This window comes from Peromyscus maniculatus, chromosome 17 (assembly GCF_049852395.1).
Source record: "Peromyscus maniculatus bairdii isolate BWxNUB_F1_BW_parent chromosome 17, HU_Pman_BW_mat_3.1, whole genome shotgun sequence".
Taxonomy (NCBI): Eukaryota; Metazoa; Chordata; class Mammalia; order Rodentia; family Cricetidae; genus Peromyscus; species Peromyscus maniculatus.
In genome coordinates this window covers 54,878,581-54,900,136 of record NC_134868.1, presented here as the reverse complement: position 1 = coordinate 54,900,136, position 21,556 = coordinate 54,878,581, and the positions used below count along the sequence as shown (strand labels likewise).

Sequence of the window (21,556 nt, the reverse complement as noted above, 5' to 3'; positions counted from 1 at the left end):
TTAACTGAGGGAAGACCTCTTCAGGTCTTGTCCATGCGGATTACTTCCCATACACTCAGACTTACTGCTATCAGCAGGTTTTCAAATAAAACTAAGTGTCGTTGCAGGTGGTGGAGTGGTCTCTGAAGTCCTCTTTGTTAGCATAGGGGAAGGGCATTGGCTGCAGAACTGTCATCCAAGACACTGCCATCAGCACAGGATGCTCTCATGATGGCCAGTGGAGGCATTGCCCCAGCTCCAGCCACAGGGACCAGAGAAAGCACCACAGGAGCCACAATAGGACTTCACACAGGGTAGCTGCTGCTTTTGAGGTGATAGATATGAATCCTAGTTTACAGACACAGGTACCAAAATTGCAGTCAGATCCTTAGAGATTATTAAGTCACTTGGATCCTAGCTATCAGTCCAGATCACTAGTTCTCAACCTGTGGGTCGTGACCCCTCTGGGTTCCATATCAGATATTTACATCATGATTCATAGCAGCAGTAACATTACAGTTATGAAGTAGCAACAGATAATTTTATGGTTGGGGGTCACCACAACATGTTGCAGCATTAGGAATGTTGAGAACCACTGTGCTAGATAGTTTCAGATGCTTTGGGGGTCACTTATATGAAAGGCATTGAGAACTAGGCACGGCTTGCTGAAGAGGGCATATCTAACAAAAACCCAAAACCTTCAAGTGAGTTTTTCTCATCCCTCTCAGTTAGACAAACTTGATTGGACATGCTCATTTTCAAACTCCACACAAATCTCCATTAAGCTTCTAGTTCACACATAGCTTGAAGGGGCACATGCCTTTAAATCACATGGTCATGTATCTATCCCTTAGGAGATAGGTGACAAGGTGTACTATATCTGCAAGGGAAATTTCCCAGCGCACTGTACTTCTAACTCGGCTACCCTGCTCTCTGAGGAAGTGGCTTACGTACTTAAAGGAAATAGAGGACATACTTCAAAATCACTGCACTTCAGCCCTGTGCCAAATGGAAGGAAGAATCCACATGATGATGTGGTACTTTACATTCCTAATTTGAGTTGGCGTAGACAAGGTGTCCTGGTTTCATTTCCATCACTGGGATAAAACACTACGACAAAAAGGAACTTCAAGGGGAAAAGAAGTTTCTTTTAGTTCCCAATTCCAGCTTCCAGCCCGCCACTGTAGGAAATCTAAGTGGCTGGAACTGGAAACCGCTAGTCACATCATGATCACAGTCTAGAGCAGAGACAAATAGTACATGCATGATTCCAGCACCTAGTTTGATTTCTCTACTCTTGTGTAGTTCAGGGCTGTCCGCAGTGGACTGGGTCTTCCCACGTCACTGAACATAATCAAGACAATCCTCAATAGCCATGCCCACAGGCATACCTGATCTAGACAATCCCACACCAAGACATTCTTCCCATGTGATTCCAGTTTGTGTCCAGTTGATGATTAATATTGACTCTCATACGAGGTGATCCCTGATTTGAAATAAGTCACTCATTTCTCATTTTATTTTTCAGTTTCAGCACATTTCTCTCTTAAAATTTCCAGGTATAAGAATATAGGCTCTTCACATGTACAAATACCCACAACAATTTCGTTTATAGTATTTAACCTATGTATCCATAATAATGTGTCAAAACTGTGAGGAAGAAAAACTCCCTCAGGTGAAACTTGAATTAAATGTACTCTGAGTTCTGTTTTGGATTTCAGACACCATTATTTTGTAATGTTTTGCTATATTGTTTGACTGTGAGAGGTTTTTAAAAGTCTTTCCTACAGTCTTGGGCTTGAGTGGTAGGGAAATGCAGGTAGAAAGGGGTTCTCTGTCTCTTACGATGGAGACATTGCTCCTGAGGGTTATCTAGAGCCCTCTTCAGATTTGTGTTCTCCTGTGGAAATGGATGCTTCACCATTCTGCAGTAGTGGCTGCTCCATTCCTTGAAACCCCAGCCCTCTGTATCATCTTCTGTGCTGCCTTTGAATGATCTGATACAAAATGGCATGGTAGTTACCTTTCTACTGCTGTGATATAACACTATGACAAAGGCAACTAACACAGGAAAGAGTTTATTTGGGCTTATGGTTTTGGAGGGAATATGGGTCTGTCATGTCATAAAATGTAGGCAGCAGTAAACAAGGTAGGTAACAGATAGCATGAGAACAGCTGAGAGCTCACATCTTGAACCAAAAGCAGGAAGCAGAGAGAGCTCACTCTCAAAGCCTGCCCCTAGTGACACTCTTCCTCCAACAAGACTACATCGTCTAAGCCTTTCCAGACAGTGCCACTAAGTGGGGGCCAAGACTTCAAATATCTGAATCTATGGTAGACATTCTCATTCAGACCATCACACCAGGGGGTACCTCGTCTCACACAGTCAATGCTCTTAGGCTGGGAATGAAGAGAAGGATCAAATGTAGCCCCAGAGACTGACCACAGATAAGCAGACAGACATGCAGAGCTCATAGGGTTTGGGACTTTGCGTGCTGGAACAGCTTAGAAGGGTGGTTACTCTAAGTCACACAGAAATGAACTATAGGACACAAGAGGGTATGTACCATGTGCAAACACTGCACACTTTATATAAGTGACGTTACCTTTTTGAATTTTGATTTCATTATCTATAGAGATCCCGGAACTAAGTCCCAAGAAGGATAAGCCGGGTAAGGACAGGTGAGCACAAACCTCTGGAGTTTGGAGTGTCATGATTTGGAAATTTAAATTCAACAATGTTATGCTGATTCCAAGGAAACTCTGCCCATGAGTGTACTGTACAGAATCTGACCTGTGTTGAAAGGTAGAACTGGCAGCCTTCCTGGAGAGAGGGACGCTGTAGAAAGAGGGGCAGAGCGGTCCCCTCTGCTATGACATCTTTACTCCCTTCCCTGAGACCTGTCTGCCTTAAACTCACCTGCTACTCTGCCATTTTCCATCACTGCAAATACTTAACATTCCTGGGAGAATCAGAATGTAACCATTTTTAGAAAATCTACAAACCAAATGTCCAACCTCAGTATTTGCCTTGTGATTATCAGTCCTTTGGCCTGACAATGAAATACTGAGTATTACAAATATCCTGCCTCTTAGGGCAGTCAGGAAGACAGGCTGCATGACATGATGCAATCTGTGTGGTGAGTGTCTTTGAGTTAAGCCAGGCTTATATGGACAGTGAACACCAGTGAACATTTTTGCAGACCCTTCTTAAGTATTAATAAGCAGTCATAAAATGTCAGGTGGATCAGATCCATGAAAGGCATGAAAGCTAGTGCTGGCATTAAACATCCATGGATATTTTTAAACCTGTGTATCTGTCCGTGTTAAAAGAACACTGTAGAATACTGATGAATGAGACTGTTTTACTTCTAAGTGTGATTTGCAAGGGGATGCTGAACAATTTTTCCATACCACACAAAGGCAATGGATCTTCAGAACATGAAGTCCTGCTGAGGACAAGGGTTTGACAAAGCTATACTACACCCTGAGGCCTCCAGTGGAGACATCGACCAAGGGCCTAAGTCCTCTGTAGCAAAATGTTCTTTGGTTAATTCTCAATTGCATAGATAAAATCTGAGGGTTGGTGTTAGAAGATTCCAAATGGTTCACCTTCCCTAAGACACCATGCACACTCAACAGAAATACAGCAGAACAGACAACTTCAGGAACAAGTCCTCTCTTCTAATGAAATCATTTTTTTCTGTAATGTCACACTATCATTCTCAGCTATTATATTAAACATTTTTACATAGACTTTTCAAAATTTACAAGTTATTTAAAGAACAAATTACAATTTTATTCCCCTCAATCTGCAAAAAAAAATCTAAAATAGAATTTTGAATTATGAGATCTAGCTATTTCAGTCCTTGTAAGTGTCACCATATTATACTCACAACAAGATTTGTGTCTTTATAGTCATTATGGTTCAACAAATGTAAATCTATTTCAAAGAACAATCCATTGTACTGGAAAGTTGATGTTTTTATGTAGAACTCCTTAACAGAGGCATCTTTGACAGTGAGGATTAAAAAGGTAACCTGGTGGGAGAGCTGACAGGTCATTCTATGCTAGAAAAATCTACATGCCATAAGTGTGTTATCAAGAGATTAATGAACACTTTTACAACAGGGGCCTTAGATTACAAACATACTACCTTCTTCTAGATGCTGTGCTCACTGTTAGGTTCAAGGGAAATTACTACAAAGAAGATAAATACAGGAAAATAATTAAGAGAACACTGTGATCATAAAACTTTCCTGATGGGCTAGAAGGCACTTGGTAGGGGAGATAGTGGGTCTGTGTTCTCATGGCTTAATCTGCAAGCCTAGATAGATATTTAGCTCTGCACTTTACAGAAGGGAATACAGAGAAAGTCCTCAGTAACTTAGAGAATCCTAGAGCCCCCAACCACAGTGCAGAAGTGGGATCCTACACAGTGTGTTCTTTGAGCTAGTGTGAGGCGGTACAATAACACACAAGTACATGCCTTCACCTTAAACTCATTTGTAAGTTCACATCACACACACACACACACACACACACACACACACACACACACATACACATACACATACACATACACGTGCACACCTCACTCAGAGGTTCAAGCTCAGAACTCAGATTAGGTACTTCCAACAGGACCAAATTTTATTCTCCAGTGTGAGCCAAGAGCATTGCCCTTCATCTCCTTAAATATAGTTTTTATATGAAAAATTCCACAAGCCATGGTTGATGGTAGAATCATCCTTTCAAGTACTGATCCATTTCTACTCAATGACCAGAAATATTCTTTCCTCATGGAGATCACTGAACACATCTAGAATACCAGATGCAAGATTCCTCTTCCATCATAATCAGAAGGACCATGCCAAAGCAAGATGTTCCTCTGGGTATGCCTCAAGATAAATAGAAAATTCCCCACCCATGACCTGGGCCAAGCATCCATCATAGTATCTTATACAATGCTGGAATCACATGGTCTGAAACTCAGTACAGTTTGGAGTCCACAGAAGCCCTGGGTCCACAAAGCACAATTGGGCAGCTCTCTTCTGAAATGAGACTCCATTATGATGCTGGACAGATCTGCCATCTTAACTTGATCTGTCAAGGAGATGGCTTCTATACGTGGTCTGAAACCTAATTTTCTGCTGTACTGTGTCTACTGTTACTAACCAATAGAGAAAGATCCACATTGCCGACACCAGCACAAACCCTCATCCTATCCCCAGCACATGAATTTAATTAGTTTTATTCTTCCCAACACAGGTTTTCATGGTCGCTCTACTGCGGTAGTTTGAAAGAAAATGGCCTCCACAGAGAATGGCACTATTGGAAGGTGTGGCCTTATTGGAGGAAGTGTGTCACTGTGGGGGGCAAGTTTTGAGGTCTCCTTTGCTCAATCTATTGTCATTGCGACACACAGTTGCTTCTGCTGCCTGTGGATAAAGATGTAGAACTCTAAGCTCCTTCTCCAGCCCCATGTCTGCCTGCATACTACCATGTCCTGGCCATGATGATAATAAACTAAACCTCTGAAACTGTAAGCCAGCCCCAGTTAAATGTTTTCATTTATGAGAGTTACCATGATCATGGTGTCTCCTTACAGCAGTAGAAAGTGTAAGATACCTACCTACCCATCCATGGCTGGCAAAGGTAAGAAAACCTAAGCGCAACCAGCTAATTACATCTTTCATCTCATGGCATTTCAGATATCTAAAGTTATTTATTTATTATTTCTAATATTCCTGTTGGCCAAAATGATGTTAAAATGTTCTCAGATATTCTTCACAAATCTAGATCACCGAATCCATCAGCATAGGGGCACATCTAACCCTAGTGTCTATTTAGGTTCTTTATAGAACTGGAATCAAGATGCTAGGTGTCCTGGCTAATTTTATGCCAATTTGCCATAAGCTAGAATCATTTGGGAAAAGGGACTACCAATTGAGAACCAGAAGATTTACCTGTAGGGAAGCCTATAGTGTATTTTCTTAATTAGTGATTGATGTGGGAGAGCCCAGGCCACTGCGGATGGTAGTGCCACTCTTGAGCGAGTGATCCTTCACATATAAGAAATCAGACTGGGTAATCCACTAGAAGCAAACCAATAAATAACATTCCTCCCTGCCCTTTACATCAGCAGCTCCTGCTTCCAGGTTCCTGCCCTGCCCTCCCTTAGTAACAGACAGTGATGTAGGACTATAAGCTGAAATGAACCCTTTCTTTCCCAAACTGTATATAATCGTGATGTTCTAATAGAACAATAGTAACCCTAACTAAGACGCTACATATGAAATATTGAGATGCACATAGTGTAGCTCCTTGAGAGTGGAACCAGGCTATCTGGAAAATATAGAGGAACATTCAGGGTGTGGGCAATGGGGGTATACATGTTCCTTGGCACTGTTTATCCACAGAAGCTCATGATATATCTGTTTTTTTAAGATGTTGTTTCTCATTCTGTCATTGACCACATTCAGGGAAACACACCTGCTGCTCTTGAGTTTCCTAGAGACTACCTAGTACTTTTCTCTTGCCTTTGAGTACTTTCTGTCTTCCTGTGTCCTTTTCATTGGGGTGACTTCTTTCTCAAAGCCACACAGTTGAGGGTTGTTATTTCATTTTATCAAGAGGCATTCTCTCTTTGATTTGAGTCCATGGTATTACATAGATTGTTTTCTGAATTTAAAAATATTTATATTTTACTTTGAAAAAAATATATATCTTCACCAAATGTCACTATTGATACACCAAGGAATCAAGGTCTTCTGGACACAAAGGGGCTGGTGCACATATGAACTCAAAAAGTCTGTGTCAGCATGCACAGGGCCTGCATGGGTCTGTACCAGATGGGGTCCTAGAGCTGAGAGGAGAAGAGGACACATGACCCCATCCCTATCTCAGAAGTTATCTCCAATTGATAACTACTTGCAAATGAAATCTTAGTTTTCTCTAAGGGAGTCTCACTGGAGAAACAAACCACTCTTAAGGGTAGGTCCCATGTCTAGCAGTAGATGGTCAAATGAACTTAATAGCATCTTTGGATGTTCTGTATCTCGTAATGTTAAATTGGGGCTTCTTTTCCCTTATATGTTCTTTGCATATATATCATGGCTTCTCATTTTCCGTGTTTATGAGATTCCTGTGTCTGTGAATGTGTGTGTCTCTGCCTCTACATGTGTTTACTGTGCTTTTCCTTTGGCTCTTTTTCTTTCTTTCTTTCTTTCTTTCTTTCTTTCTTTCTTTCTTTCTTTCTTTCTTTCTTTCTTTCTTCCTCCCTCCCTCCCTCCCTCCCTCCCTCCCTCCCTCCCTCCCTCTCTCTCTCTCTCTCTCTCTCTCTCTCTCTTTCTCTTGGTTTTTTTTGAGACAGGGTTTCTCTGTGTAGCTTTCCATCTTTCCTGGAACTCACTCTGAAGCTCAGGCTGGGCTCAAACTCACAGAGATCTGCCTGGCTCTGCCTCCCGAGTGCTGGGATTAAAGACATGTGCCACCACCACCTGGCCTGGCTTTTTTTCTTGTTTGGGTGTTTTGTCCCACTCTGACTTGTTTTTGTTTTATCTTGTTTTGTTATTAGAAGCATGCTTGCTTTCTAAGAGACACAGGAAGAGTATGAATCTGGATGGGAAGGGAGGTGGAGAGGAACTTAGAAGGTGGAGGGGGAACCATAACCAGAATATATTGCATAAAAACTATTTTTTAATTAAAAAACATATTTACCAAATGCCATGATTGATGCTGTGTTGTGGAATAATCTTTTTGTACACTGTGAAGATGTGTCATTCTGATTGGTTTAGGTAGGATTTCTGGGCAGAGAGGATGCTGGGAGAAGAAGGCAGAGATGCTAGGAGATGCAGAGCAAGCAGAATGGGCAATACGGAGATGAGGTAATAAAGTCATGAGGCCATAAGAAAATTAATAGAAATGGGCTAATTTAAGTTATAAGAGCTAGTTATAAACAAGCCTAAGCTAAGGCTTAGCTTTCACAATTATTAAGTCTCTATGTCATTATTGGGGAACTGACAGTCCCATCAAAAAAGTCCAACTACAATACTGAAAGTCATTTTTCCAACTGTGACCATTGAGTTAGCTGCTGTAAGGGCACAGTAGTACTGCAGGTCACTCAAAGTCACTCAGCTTGGTAGAAACCCAGGGTTCTCTCAAGAAATCCCTAGCAATGGAAACAGATGATACACTGATTCAAATAACAATCAGGAGATGGAAGAAAAGTAATAGCCACATTGATAAGCGTGAGTACACAAGCACGTGGCGAGGTCACTGTCCCTCAGAGCTGGGGCACGTGGTCCTTTCTTTGGTGTGTGTCCTGGGAAAGGGGGAGGACTTATTGATATCATAGTTCAGGTCACACCTAGGTCATCTGCCAAGATCTCCTTGGTTTCAGTGTAGGTGGGAGAGTGCACTTGTGCTTTCCACCCACATTTTGGGAATTAACTTATTCTCAGTGGAGCACTGGAAGTCCTTGGCCAGAAGCCCCTGACCTGTAACCACACTGCCTGCATTTAAATGCTGTTCTTATTACTGGTGAGACACATGAGGATGGGCAAGCTTGTCACTTCTTTAAGCATTTTTCTTTCCCAGTTAAGAATAACAGACACTTGCATTGTGTTCCGATGAGAATTCAATATAATAAAGCTTAAAACGCCATACTTGTGTTATTGTTAAAGACAACATTCACAGATATTATTTCCCATGAGGCCTCTAGTTAGCATGTGGGCTCTGGAACTCGGTAGCATTTATGGTGCCAGGTACACAGTATCTGTGCCAGGTTTAGGAATGTGCCTTCATTGATCCATCTGTCTGAATATCCCACAGTCTCCCCTGGCAGCAGTACAGTTCTGCTCCCTCCTGCTCATACATTCACACACATATTCCATGGCTGCACACCTGACTGCAGTTTCCCCTTAGCCTACATTCTTGTTGGGATAAATTATGAGATCTACCCATCAGCAATCTGTTACTCCAGTACAGGGATACACTCTATTACCATGTTAGGCAGATTATGAACCTCAACCCTCAGGTCTCAATGGTCACTGTGAAACTCTCTTTGCCCAGCTGAAGAATCTTTACACTAAATTTACTGCCAGCTTTCTGCATGTGTGGCTATGTGACAGCTCAATCTTTCCCCAACTGTTCACCTCCCTGCTAATGCTCTGCTCCTCTGATTTTATTGGTTTTTATAAACGTCACCCAACTTCTCACCATTCACATTTTCTTCATTATAACCTGGAGGTTTTTCTTTCTCCTTATGTTCAGTTTAAATTTCTACTGGGCAAATGAACATACTTCCAAGTCATTCAGCCTCCAAAGGTTTCCAAGATGGATGACATCCTATAAAGACCACATTTGTGACAAGGTGGGACCATCAATGAACCATGTAACTCATTCTGTGGGCTTCAAGCTTTTACTTTACAGCAGAAGGATAATAGAATACGAAGGAGATTATTTGGGACATGTAGAACACAATGTGACCCTAAGTCTTAACAATTTTAGCAATAGAATCATTTAAAGTCTCTAAGCTTTTCACACATCCTAACCTATATACTTACCTAACAGTCCAAAGCAGAAGAGGTGTGTTTTGGATTACCCACCCCATCCCTACCCCTTTGGTGTTAAATTCCACTGAAGTAGACAGAGAAGACCTTGTCCCCATCAGTACTATCATGCAGAGAGGGCTTCTCAATGGACACCAAGGCCTTAAGAACATTCAGGAAAGCACAGAGAAGGTTCTGGAAGACTAGGATACTAGAAGAGATCTAGAGAACAGGTACTAGAGTAAAGGATGGTTCTAGAGAAAGGAAAGGCAATAAAAAAGGAGGGCATTGCAAAAACGTGGAGTAATAGAGAGGGGTAGGGTACTGGAAGGGTGAGGTAATGGAGGGAAGTGGGAAACTGGAAGGGTGGGGTGGTGGAAGGAGATGGGGTGATGGAGGGTCAGGATGATGGATGGAGGTAGGGTGATGGAGGAGCAGGATGATGAAGAGAGGTAGGGTGATGGAGGCATGGGATGATGGAGGTAGGTAAGGTGATGGAGGCATGGGATGATGAAGAGAGCTAGGGTGATGGAGGCATGGGATGATGGAGGGAGGTAGGGTGATGGAGGCATGGGATAATGGAGGGAGGTAGGGTGATGGAAGCATGGGATGATGGAGGGAGGGAGTTTGAGGAAGGGAGGTGGAATGATAGAGGGATAAGATGGTAGAAGGAGATGGGATGTTGAAGGGTGATGATTGGAGGTTGCCTACCAGAAGGCTAGGGTGATGGAGAAAGATGGAGAGCCAGACATGGGATAATGAAGGGGTGGGGTCATGGAGGGATGAGGTAATGGGGGATGGAGGGATGAAGGGTTGAAGTAATGGAGTGAGGGAGAGTACTGGAAGGGTGGGGTGATGGAGGGGATGGGATGATGACAGAGGTGGGATACTAGAGGGTTGGGGTGGTAGAGGGAGGTAGGGTACTGGAGAGTGGTGGGGTGCTGGAGGGATAAGGTGATGTAGAGAGGTGGAGTCCTCGAGAGTTTAGGTAACAGAAGGATGGAATGTTAGAGAGAATTGGGATACTGGAAGTATGTAGGATACTGGAGGTTTGGGGGGAGTACTGGGGGAAGGTAGGGTACCAGGGATAGCTAGGAAGTAGGAAGAAGGTAAAATACTATAGATGCATGTGGTATTTTAGTGATGATGCAGATATGGGTTGAAGAAACTTTGAGACACTGGCTTATCTGAACTACACAGTCAAAGTTTTATCCACACTTATACAAAGAAATTCAGTGAAAACATTACCTTCCCTCTTCCCTTTAAAATTATCAAAGAATAACATTTTGGAAAAACAAAGCCAAGATGTTACAGATATATACCACTTTAAACAGCTCATAGTACTTCCTAGTTTTAGATGACCAACACCTCAACTTCATGATGGAATTTTAAGCTATTGAAAAATGTAAAATGTATATAACTTTTTGGAAATTCATGTTTTTTTTTTTCAGAGCTGAGGACTGAAGCCAGGGCCTTGCGCTTGCTAGGCAAGTGCTCTACCACTGACCTAAATCCCCAACCCTGGAAATTCATATTTCTATTTGCTGAGTTTGTGAAGGTCTTTTAGGGTCATATAGTCTCAGTCCTCTACAAGATAGCACATTTTATTTAAAGATTTTATTTTTATTTTTCATTAAGTGTATATGTGTGTCTGTGTTTGATTGTATAGATGTGAGCACAGTGCCTTCAGCAGTAAGAAGAAATCCCATGGAACCGTAGTTACAGGTGGTTGTGAGCCACCCAACCTAAGTTCTGCCAACTGAACCTGGGTCCTCTGCAAGAGCAATAAGTACTCTTAACCACGGAGCCATCTTTCCAGCCCCTCTACAATACAGACTCTATGCCACATAATAAAAGCTATGGCCATCCTTTATTTTTCAGACTAGACAAAAAGAACCTTCAGATACTCTGAAAGCCAGAAAGGGACAGATAGCCATGGCAGTGGCTAGTTTCACCAAAGCTGTCAGAGCCTTAACAACCAGAAGCCTTGCACTTTTTGCACTGTGCTCCATTTTCAAGGTTTATTTGAATTATTGCCATATGGGAACTTACGAGTAGCTTACCCAGACACCTTGTTTCGGATCCACTCCAGAGACCATTGGCCAAGCACTCCCGGACATGGGAGCCCACGAGTGTGTAGCCAGTGTTGCAGGTGAAGATGGCAGTGGCTCCATACACAGTGAGTGTCCCTATCTTGTTACCATTTGGGGGAAAGGACAGGCTTCCACAGGAGATGACTAGAAGAGAAAAACTGTATTAGTCCAGGTCTAGGCTTAAAAACAGAAACCATAGGTGTTGGTTTTCATAAAGAGCATATGGCAAGGAGGTCTGCTGGCAGGGAGGTCTGGTCTGCTAGGGCTTGATAGGTTGGTTGTCTCAGTCAGATTTTTCTTCTTTATTGTTTTTAACACAAAACCTCAGAAGTTCTACCATATTCCAAAGCCACCAAGGTCCCTGCAGTAACCCATTGTGCTTTCATTCTCACAGATTGATAACCCTTCCTTCAAAGTCCATACAGTATGCAATGTAAGAACCTATAAGCCCATCTACCAAACACACTAACTATCCATTTTTCTATCCCTGTTCATCCTCTGAATGATGTGATTATGGTGACAATCACATGTCCCTGTCAGGAACATGAGAAATGTCTTCACCAAGGGCCAATAGCCAAACCAAGCATGATGGGTTAAAACCCAGCACTTTTGACTTTAACCTAGTACTAAGATCATTCTTCTTCTAGTTATTGTTATGATTTGTTTCAATGATGAGCACTGTAAAATTGCTGACTGCATAGGATACAAGGAACCTTATAGATAAATTATAATCAGTACACACATACTATCCTGTATGGGTATAGGCAGGGTAGTTGTAAGTCCTAAGTATATCCTTGCTCTCCTAAATATAACGGAGCATGGCTGCTGTGACCCCAAATTAGTCCATTCAGGGAGGTAAATTAAGGGTCTCCAGAGTAGAAATATTAACCACACCCACATGTTTGCACATCAGATGATTAATACTTGAGGACAAAAACCTACTGAATCTTATGGAAGGAAGAAAAGCTCCCAAACCTTCAAGGGTGGGCAACCAACAGAGGCTCCAGACGTGTTTAAACAAGAATGGAAGTCTTAGGAAAGATACCCAAGGAGAAATGTTCAGATCACTCAATAAGCTGGGATATACTTAAGGCCATGCCAGCAAGTGGCAACAAGACAGAGTTTCCAGCCATAGAAAACTGGCAAGAGATGGGAAAAAATAGCCTCATGAAGTTTTCCTCAGTCAGGTGAGCATGGCCAATCTCCTAACACTCTCACAGTGAAAGTCTATTCTGAAGACCATTAAAGAAACGGAGTCCACAGTATGAACATCACGGCGGTTGGTGTCTTAGTTATTTTTCTCATTGCTATGACATAGTACTTTACAGACACAACTTCAAGGAAAGGGATTTCTTTTAGCTTGCAATTTCATGGCGGGAAAAGCGTAGTGGTTTAGAGCAGTAGAGACATCTCATGGGTATGTCAGGAGCCTGAGGCATCTTGTTCATCTCTCTCAGCCAACAAAGAAGCAGACAGAGATATGAGCCTTCAAGGTTTGACCCTCCAATGACTCACTTCCTCCAGTAAGGCTCCATCCACCTCCTAAAGGCTATGCATCCTCCCAAACAGCTTTACCAGGGGACTCAGTATTCTAACCAGAAGTCTGTAAGAACATCTCACATTTAAACCACAACAGTTTTGATCCTAGAAGGCAAGCATATTGGTGACTTGGATCCCAGCCAGTGAATCCAATGATTGACATGTGAGCAGACCACGGGTATTTTGACTTCATCATGGGATGAAGTCACTAATGGATTAAAAGTCCTAATGAACTCTTGGAAGGTGGTGGAGACTCTGGAAAGTCAGGTATGGCTGGAGAGGGGTACTTTGAAAGGCACATCTTATTCAGGACCCTCCTTGGTCTCTCTCTGCTTTCTGGCAACTTTAGGTGAAAAACGTTGTTCTTCTCTCCTACTTAGGAAGGTCCCATTACAATTCAGAAACAAAGAAATACAAGTGCCCAAGTCACAGGCCCTTGGGAACCTCTGCAACTGTGATCCAATAGAAAATGTCTCTTTTCAAAATTGCTTTTCTCATCCAGGTAGGGTGACTCTTGTCTATAGTCCCACTCACCATTTGGGACCCTCAGGCTGGAGAACTTCCATGAAGTACCAGCAGGCCTGGGATCCTATATGAGATTCTGTCTCAAATTATAAAATGAAACCAGATCATTTAAAACCATTTTCTTAGTTATTTGTCACAGTGACAAAAAACAACAAACCAAACCAACCAAACAAACAAAAAAAAAAACAAGAACTAACACAGAATCTTGCAGATAATCAGGAGAAGCAAACTTGTATGAATGTAGCATTGAAATACCACCCCCCCAGCTCTCCCCACCACACACACACCCTTAGTTAAGCTTCTTTCAGTCTAAGGTATGACTTCCACTCAAACAGGAAGACTTGCAGGCTAGATATGATCTATAGGGGTCACTCTCCAGAAATTGGGAGTCTACTTCTAGAGAACCCCTTGCTGAGAGAGCCTTCACATTCCTCGGCGTCTGAGACCGCTAAGCGAAACCTTCACAGCAGCAAGTGTGAGCTTTCAATAATTTGCTAGCATGTACCGTACCAAATGTCAATGGATTCAAGAGGGATTTAGGTTTTTATAATTTGCTGTGAACTTTTCTCTAAGCCTTTTCCCAAACACAGTGTGAACTCTACCTTGAACTGTGATATTTAGCAATGCATGTTGAAACTTCAGTGCTCACAAATGTGTTCAATGTCAAGGCTGAGAGCTCAGCATGCCTTTAGCAGTAGGGCAGGGAGAAGACTCACACTGGATTCTGTCTTCCCAGCCTTGGTTCACACACCCTGGTGAGGAGACTATTTAAAGTCTATCCTCTAATGAGCTTCATTAGATCAATAGGAACTGACAGAGCAACAATTGGGCTTCTGGGAAACTGGATAATGGGATTCTGAGCCGAGAGCTTCCTTTGGATGCAAACCCTCCTCATTAATGATGGTGGCAGAGCAACTTGGAAAAGTCTAATTGGGAGAGCCCATCACTGCTAAAAATAACCTTGCTGCAAAACAAGGAAAAAGCCTATCTCCATGCTAGTCTCCCAAAATGGATTCGTTAGCTTCGCTTTTGTCCCTACTGCTGAAAACATGTCCACACTCACAATCCACAGCACCCTCAGAACTCACTGAGCATCTTCACAGCAGATGCTAAGCTGAGGGCTCCCAGAAGATACCCTGTGAGCGCTCTCTGTGAATGCTGTCCATCTACCATAGCCATGAGTGTCAACCCACTCCCCACAGGCAAGCTTCCTTTTCCTCTCCACTAGAATTCATAGGGGAATCTACTTTGAAAGAGGAGCCTGATGGCACTGGTTGTCTCATACCATGAGGCCAGCATTCCTGTCAGCACCGTGAGTACTTATAAACAGGCTCAAATGCTGATGCTTTCCACAGCTATAGTCAATAAAGGCTCCCTGATCACTTATAGCTCACAGTGACCATGAACAGTTGAGAACGGTGTACTTTGCTGGGTGAGAAGAGACAGGGCATGTTCAGAGACATGGAGATGGTTGTTTGTAAACATGAGAAGGTGTGATGCTGGACTACAAGCCTGGGTTACTCTGTGAGGTCCAGGGTCCCACAGTTATGATCTGTCACTGAGTGTTAAGTCTGAAGGCCTCATCCCAAATGAGGATGCTCAGGATGGAATTGGCTGTGCATGCAGCAGAGAGCAGACACTAGAGCTACAGATGTGTCTCTTAAGTTCAAGGCCATGATGTACAATGTCTACTCTAATAATAGATGGAGTAACAGCGCCACACAAGCAGGAGGGTGGAAATACTGTGCTGATTTCTGTGGATGGGTCTGTACCATGTGTTTAGCCACTAGTCCACACATGTCTCTGGTTAGCAGCAGGAACCCACAGAAGCCTTTCTTCACCTCAGCTTGGCCAAGGACAGCTTTCAGAGAACTCTTTATTAGTAGTTAGGAACTGGGGGCAGTCTAGGACATGGGCAATATTCTCTATATACCTTTTTAAATATCTAGTTTGACTTTTTGTTTATATATACATTTTAAAATGTAAAGACTTCTGATTCGTGGATCACCACAACAGACATGTTTTTTACTTTTAAATATAAATAATAAGAAGTGTGAGAAAAAGAATACTGGCTTCTCTGTTGTGTGGGTATCCTGCCTACCCTGTGAAGGATAAGAAATACAGAAGGAGAACTCCCATGTGAAGATTTCCCCCTATGCTTTAGAGACCTAGACACTCTGATAACTTTGAACCACTTGGGGTGAGAATGTGAACGCCCAGAAACTGGGGAACTCAGCTGATCTCAGGGTACTGTGGATGTGCTTGGGGATGGCCAAGGGTCTGTTCTCCCTCCTAGGTTAAATGACCAGCAAACCAGTAAACTTATCATCCTGGTTCCTGAGCAGACACATAATGGAAAATAGTAGACTTTCTTCACATCTCATGGCCTGGCCAATCTGAGATAAGCCACAGGTAACTGGAGCTTTATAAATTACAGTTCCATAGCTATGCCAATGGTTTCCATGACAACACACTGGAAGATGCTGTTGATTCAGTCCCAGCACCATATGGAAAACAACTGTTTCTTTTATAGGGAAGCAGCCACAGGCTGGCAAATTGGGCTTAGGGAAATGTGTCATTTTAAGTATTTTTAATGAAGACATTAAATGGTGTTTGAACTTCTTGGGGTTTTCATATACACATTTCAGAGAAAAGTATATCAATATCATCATTGATCTTGTGTTTTTCTGGGTATATGTGGGTAAAATAAGGACCATGGGAAATAGAGAGAATTTAAGTTACAATAAACTGTAACTTCATAGGCAATGGTAAATTAACACATTCATTGATTTCTGTAGAGTCCAGCATAAGGCCCTATTTTTTTGGAGGAGTAAGACCTAGGCAGTCTTTAGTGCTTCTCAACAGCCTATTGGCTCTGTTTGCTCTGAGAGTTTGGACTGGCTTTTGGAAGAGGAGATGGTTGTCAGACTTAATCCCCAAAATTTGTTATAAACAGAAGTAGTTAGATACCAAACAAAAGTTGGCTGTTGATGATACCCACTGACACAGATACCCATGAGAACCCAAGGACACAATAGTTGAAGGGAAAATTGAGACAAAAATTAAATGAGTGTGTTCATTTTTGTTCCTGCGTCTCTGTCCCCTGCTCTGGGTCTGAAATGCAATGCCTGGACCTTTGGACACTTTGCTCATCATAAAAGCCCCAGAGTCCAACAGTCCCCAGTATTCCTTCAGTGTCCATAGACATCCCTCTATCCAGCTGCTAGACTATTAACTGCCTGAGTTTTTATATTGCCCCTAAAACTATACACTTAGAGAAGTTCAGACCGGGCTTGGAGGACCCAGCAACACCCATGCAGCCATGTCACAAGGAGACTCAAATGGACATTCTTAGAGATATTATTGTGCTGGAAAACAAATCCCTACTGTTTATAAAAAAAAGAAGCCACGCTATTTATATTAGCATTGAAGAGACTTGCTATCATTTTATGCAAATTAATATGCATTTATTAAAATTTCAGTTTTTATTAAAATTGTTAAATCTTTTAAAATAATTATCAGCTTCAATGTGTAACATAGGAAAGGATAAACTCCTAGAAATCCTCACGTTTTCTTGCCTGAACACAGACTCCCTATGCAATCTCGAGGGCTTTATTCAGACAGCTCTGTGGTCATTTAATGAGTGAGTTTATCTTTGATTACAAGAGTGAGACTGATGTGGTGAGGCTAACCTAGTGAGGTGAGTCCTTAAAGAGGCCACATGGCTCCTGTCTTTTGATAGATGGAAACCATGAAGCTCGGGAGGGCGAAGGACACATGTTCGAAACTGAGAGTGTATTCTGTTCCCTGAGACTATACGTTGAGACCCGGTCATAACCACGAGGATGTATGTTCTGCCTGTGAGTGTGAACAGACAGCTAGGCTTGACCAGTCTCAGATACAGACAAGACCCCAACAGTATCATGAAGGCAGCTCTGGGAGCCCCAGACAGACCCTATGGATCCATCTAAGTTTACACGCTAAACCTGTGAGTCCATCACATGTCATATGCAGAACACGTGGGCCCATTCAATGTCAGATAGAGACCCATTGGACTCATCCAACGGCACATAAAGAAATTGGGGGCCCATCTAATGTCACACATAGAACCTCTAGGCTCATCCAATGTTATTCTGAGATCCACTAGGCCCATACTATGTTACATGAGTACATAACCCCTGGGACCATCCAATGTCAGCTAAAGAACTCATCCGTGTCATTGGATCTGAGTCCAATGGGTCTCTATCTGACGTTGAATGGGTCCACATGTTCTGCATATGACATGAGATGGACTCACAGGTTTAGCATGTAACCTTAGACCTACTACATTTAGGATAGCTGTTTTCTCAGCAACAGGCACAGCACCTCAGGTAGAACTGACCACACTGCAACCCTGACAACAGATGCTTTTGAAGTTGGGTACCCTTTCCACACAGGGCCTGTGGGAAAAGGCTGGAGAATAATCTGAACTCCTGGGCTCTGGTGTCATTTTCAAAGGATTAGTAACAGCAAATAAGTTCTAGAATGCCAGATGATACCATAAACTGTCACAATGAGTCAGGAGTGTCTGCTCTGGTGCATTTATCTTACCAAAAAAAAGGAGTTCCCAAAAATTTACAAGCTCTTTTCCAAATGCAAGATTTTTCTTTTCCAGAATAGATAAATAAATATAAATGTGATAAGAACTGTGATAGTTTGAATGCGAATGACCACCATGGGCATATATACTCGACTACTTAATCCCCAGTTGGTGAAACTGTTTGGGAAGGTTTAGGAGGTGTGGCATGGTTGAAGGAGGTGTGTCACTCAGGTGGGCTTTGAGGTTTCAAAAGCATATGCCATATGCAGTGAGCTCTCTGCCTCCTACTTAGCAGTCAGGATGTGAGCTCTCAACTGCTGAACCAGCACCATACCTTTGCTCCACAGTCATGGACAGTAACCTGCTGAAACCATTGCCTGATTAAGCTTCTTTTATAAGTTCATTTGATCATGACACTTTGTCACAGCAATAAAAAAATAACTAAGACAATAACAGTATCCACCTTTTCAGGTAAGTAAAAAACTTTCAGCTGGGTCGCAAGAGTAAGCACATAGCTCCCTGGGAACTTTCCTTTTATGGACACTGCTTTGTCTTTTTCACACACAGGTTCTAAAACATGCTCCCAGGGTACTTTGGATCCCTGACTAATGTCTGGGTAAACACCTTGTCTTTATAAGACAGCAAGAGCTTCAGAGATGTGCGAGAGATAAGATGGAGATGTAGCAAAGGGGTTGTCCTGGTCAAGAATGACAACCTGAAATTCAGACATGCATAATAAAACCAAAGCCAACCATGATTTCAGGTGGATTCTCCTGATTCTAGAAAATGCTGTGCATCTGTGGTAGTGTGCAAGAGAGACACGCTGCAGCATGTGGCACAGGGATCATGCCCAGCCATGTGTGGCAAGCAAGCAGTCGCCAGTGTGCACAACGTATATGCATCTGGTGGGAAGTGACTGCAGTTGATGTGTGGCTCCTGGCATGGGCCAGATGGAGTTGAAGAGCAAGGGTACTGTGTGTGTCAGGACAATTGATTTCCAGATCCTCAGGATAAAACCAGACGCACAATGCCAGGGCATCAGGACCTGGTGAGGGGCACCTTGCTGCTTCTAGGTTTGGTTCAAGAATCAAGAGAGCTCCGAGTTTGCAAGGATTCACTCGTAGGTTTAAAGTCTTCTAGAAAGGCAGTTTTAGGCAGTGCTATCAACTTGACCCTGTCTATCAACATCCTGCTGCAGGCAGACAGAGACACAGCAAACATCCTTAGTTAGAAGCAGATGCATGAGGTTGTATGTGGGGCCTGTTGCACCTACAGGAGCCTTCTGTGAACCCTTCAAGGAAGTCAAAATATCAGAGCCTCTGTGCTAACCTCATCCCTGCCTGACAGCCCCAATTCTGCACCCCCAAAACACAAAATGGCTCTAAGGATGTTGGGGGATATGGGTGAGTGGCATGAGTGTGGGAAGAACGTGGCAGGGCCATGGCAGGGGAAATTAACTGTGAGCTCCAGGCCAGGCATTGCTCACCTAAATGAAGGAGCCATCAGAGCCACCAGGAGCCATCACAGCCAAACTAATAGTGTTTGGAGAAAGGTCTTAGGGAAGCAGGGTATTTAGGCCTTGAATGTCTCATGCCACCATTCTTCCTTACTTATCTCTGGGTTCCTGGGAGGAGCTTGTAATACATGAAGAATTAGCATTTGTTGTATTAAAAGTTTAATTAAAGTTATTATGTAAAACAGCTAACTACACATTCTTTTGTTTTTCTCCTTTTATTCTGCTTCCATTCTTCCTAAGTTGTGCATTGCATAAATCTCGCACAGCCCAACTGCTTGTTTCAATGTCTCATAATTTCCTGTGAACAATCAGTCAAGATTGGCTATCAGAGATGAGTAAATCAGAACACGCTCTGAACAATGTCAGCTCTGTCTTTTTTTCCTATTTATTCATATTTAGCTGTTCATCATGTACCTGAGAACAGAATAATCTCCCCTTTCAAGATAACAATTGTGGAGGACAGATATCTTCAGCATAAATACCATTTCCTAAAACCCTAATGAAAAGTTTGTCATAGCTTTCACACAGAAGAATAGTTAGCTCTTTGAACACAGGCTTTTATTTGTCTTCAAGCTCAAATGTGAAATATTTGACTATTCTAATATTCTGATGTTTATAAAATACTGCCATTAATAAAGAAACACAACGTTGGATGTTTGACCCTGTAGCACCTGTTTGAGCTTGCCATGCTAACACACAGTCTCTATGTTTGTCAGCAGGGCTATGACGGCATCTTCCTAGGTGACTCACTGATGCTGTGGTCTGGAAATCTGAACCCTCTGGGGGAGGGTCCACCATCACTCACCTTTGCATCTGGGTCTGTCTTCCTCTGTGTTCCAGGTCCCATTGGCTTGGCACTGCAAGAGCCTCTGACCCTGCAAGAAGTATCCAGGGCTGCAGCTGAGGAGGACTTGAGCTCCGTATTCGTTCAGTGACCCCGAAACCAGCCTCCAGAGCACATGCTCTGATAGCTGGCCTTCGATGCTGGGGCAGGGCACCGCTGTGAGAGAGACACCTCAGAGTCAGTATGGCTTCCTGACAGTGCTTGCCATAACTGCTTCTAGAAGGTAGGGCCTGCTGGTCTGTGGATCTCATTGTGGTGTGGATCTCTGGATGCCTTCAACCCTTGTTTCAGGACTTCTCTGTTTCCTAAATAACTACACAGGAGGGCATCCCAATCCCAGCCTGTGTGCTATTAGCTCATTACAGATGTGAAGGGGATCTTAAAAATCAGACTAAGATATATGGTAGGAAACCATTCCTTTTTTGTGCAACACACACATGCACTCATTCACACATGGGTACGTGAGAACACACTCTCACACACATACACCTACATATACATGCACACACATGTGCAAAACCACATGCATATTCAAATGTATGTACATGTCAGTATACAAGCACATATATATGTGAATATATTCACACACTATAGCTGCATGTTACTAGGTTTGCAAGTACACAAAAATAGGCACAACTTAAGGGAAGGATTTCCCATGATCCAAGGTCAAGAAGACAGAGTCTCTTGAGTGCAGAGCCATGGAAACAGTTGTATTAACAATATTGTAGGCTCAGATGCAGCCCTATGACAGTAGACTCCAGAGAACCTACAGACAGACTGGAATACATGCACTATGGAGACTATGTGAGTATAGGTTTGTTTAGGAAAAGGATGATAGGATTTTAAATGAATTTCACAAGTTAAAAGTAAGAACTATCCAGGTGTGGTGGCCCACACCTTTAATCCTAGCAAGCAGGGAGGCAGAGACAG

At 42.7% G+C, this 21,556-nt stretch overlaps 1 protein-coding gene across 2 annotated transcripts in view; it reads right to left on the bottom strand.

Moving 5' to 3' along the window:
* Positions 1-21,556, bottom strand: part of Csmd1 (CUB and Sushi multiple domains 1) — a 1,611,441-nt gene that overhangs the window by 39,420 nt on the left and 1,550,465 nt on the right. For both annotated transcript variants that reach the window (XM_042262873.2, XM_042262874.2), the window contains exons 51-52: positions 20,588-20,782; positions 11,594-11,767 (exon numbers count right to left, since the gene is read on the bottom strand). In XM_042262873.2, coding sequence (XP_042118807.2) covers positions 11,594-11,767; positions 20,588-20,782 — 369 coding nt within the window. The remainder of the gene's footprint in view (positions 1-11,593; positions 11,768-20,587; positions 20,783-21,556) is intronic.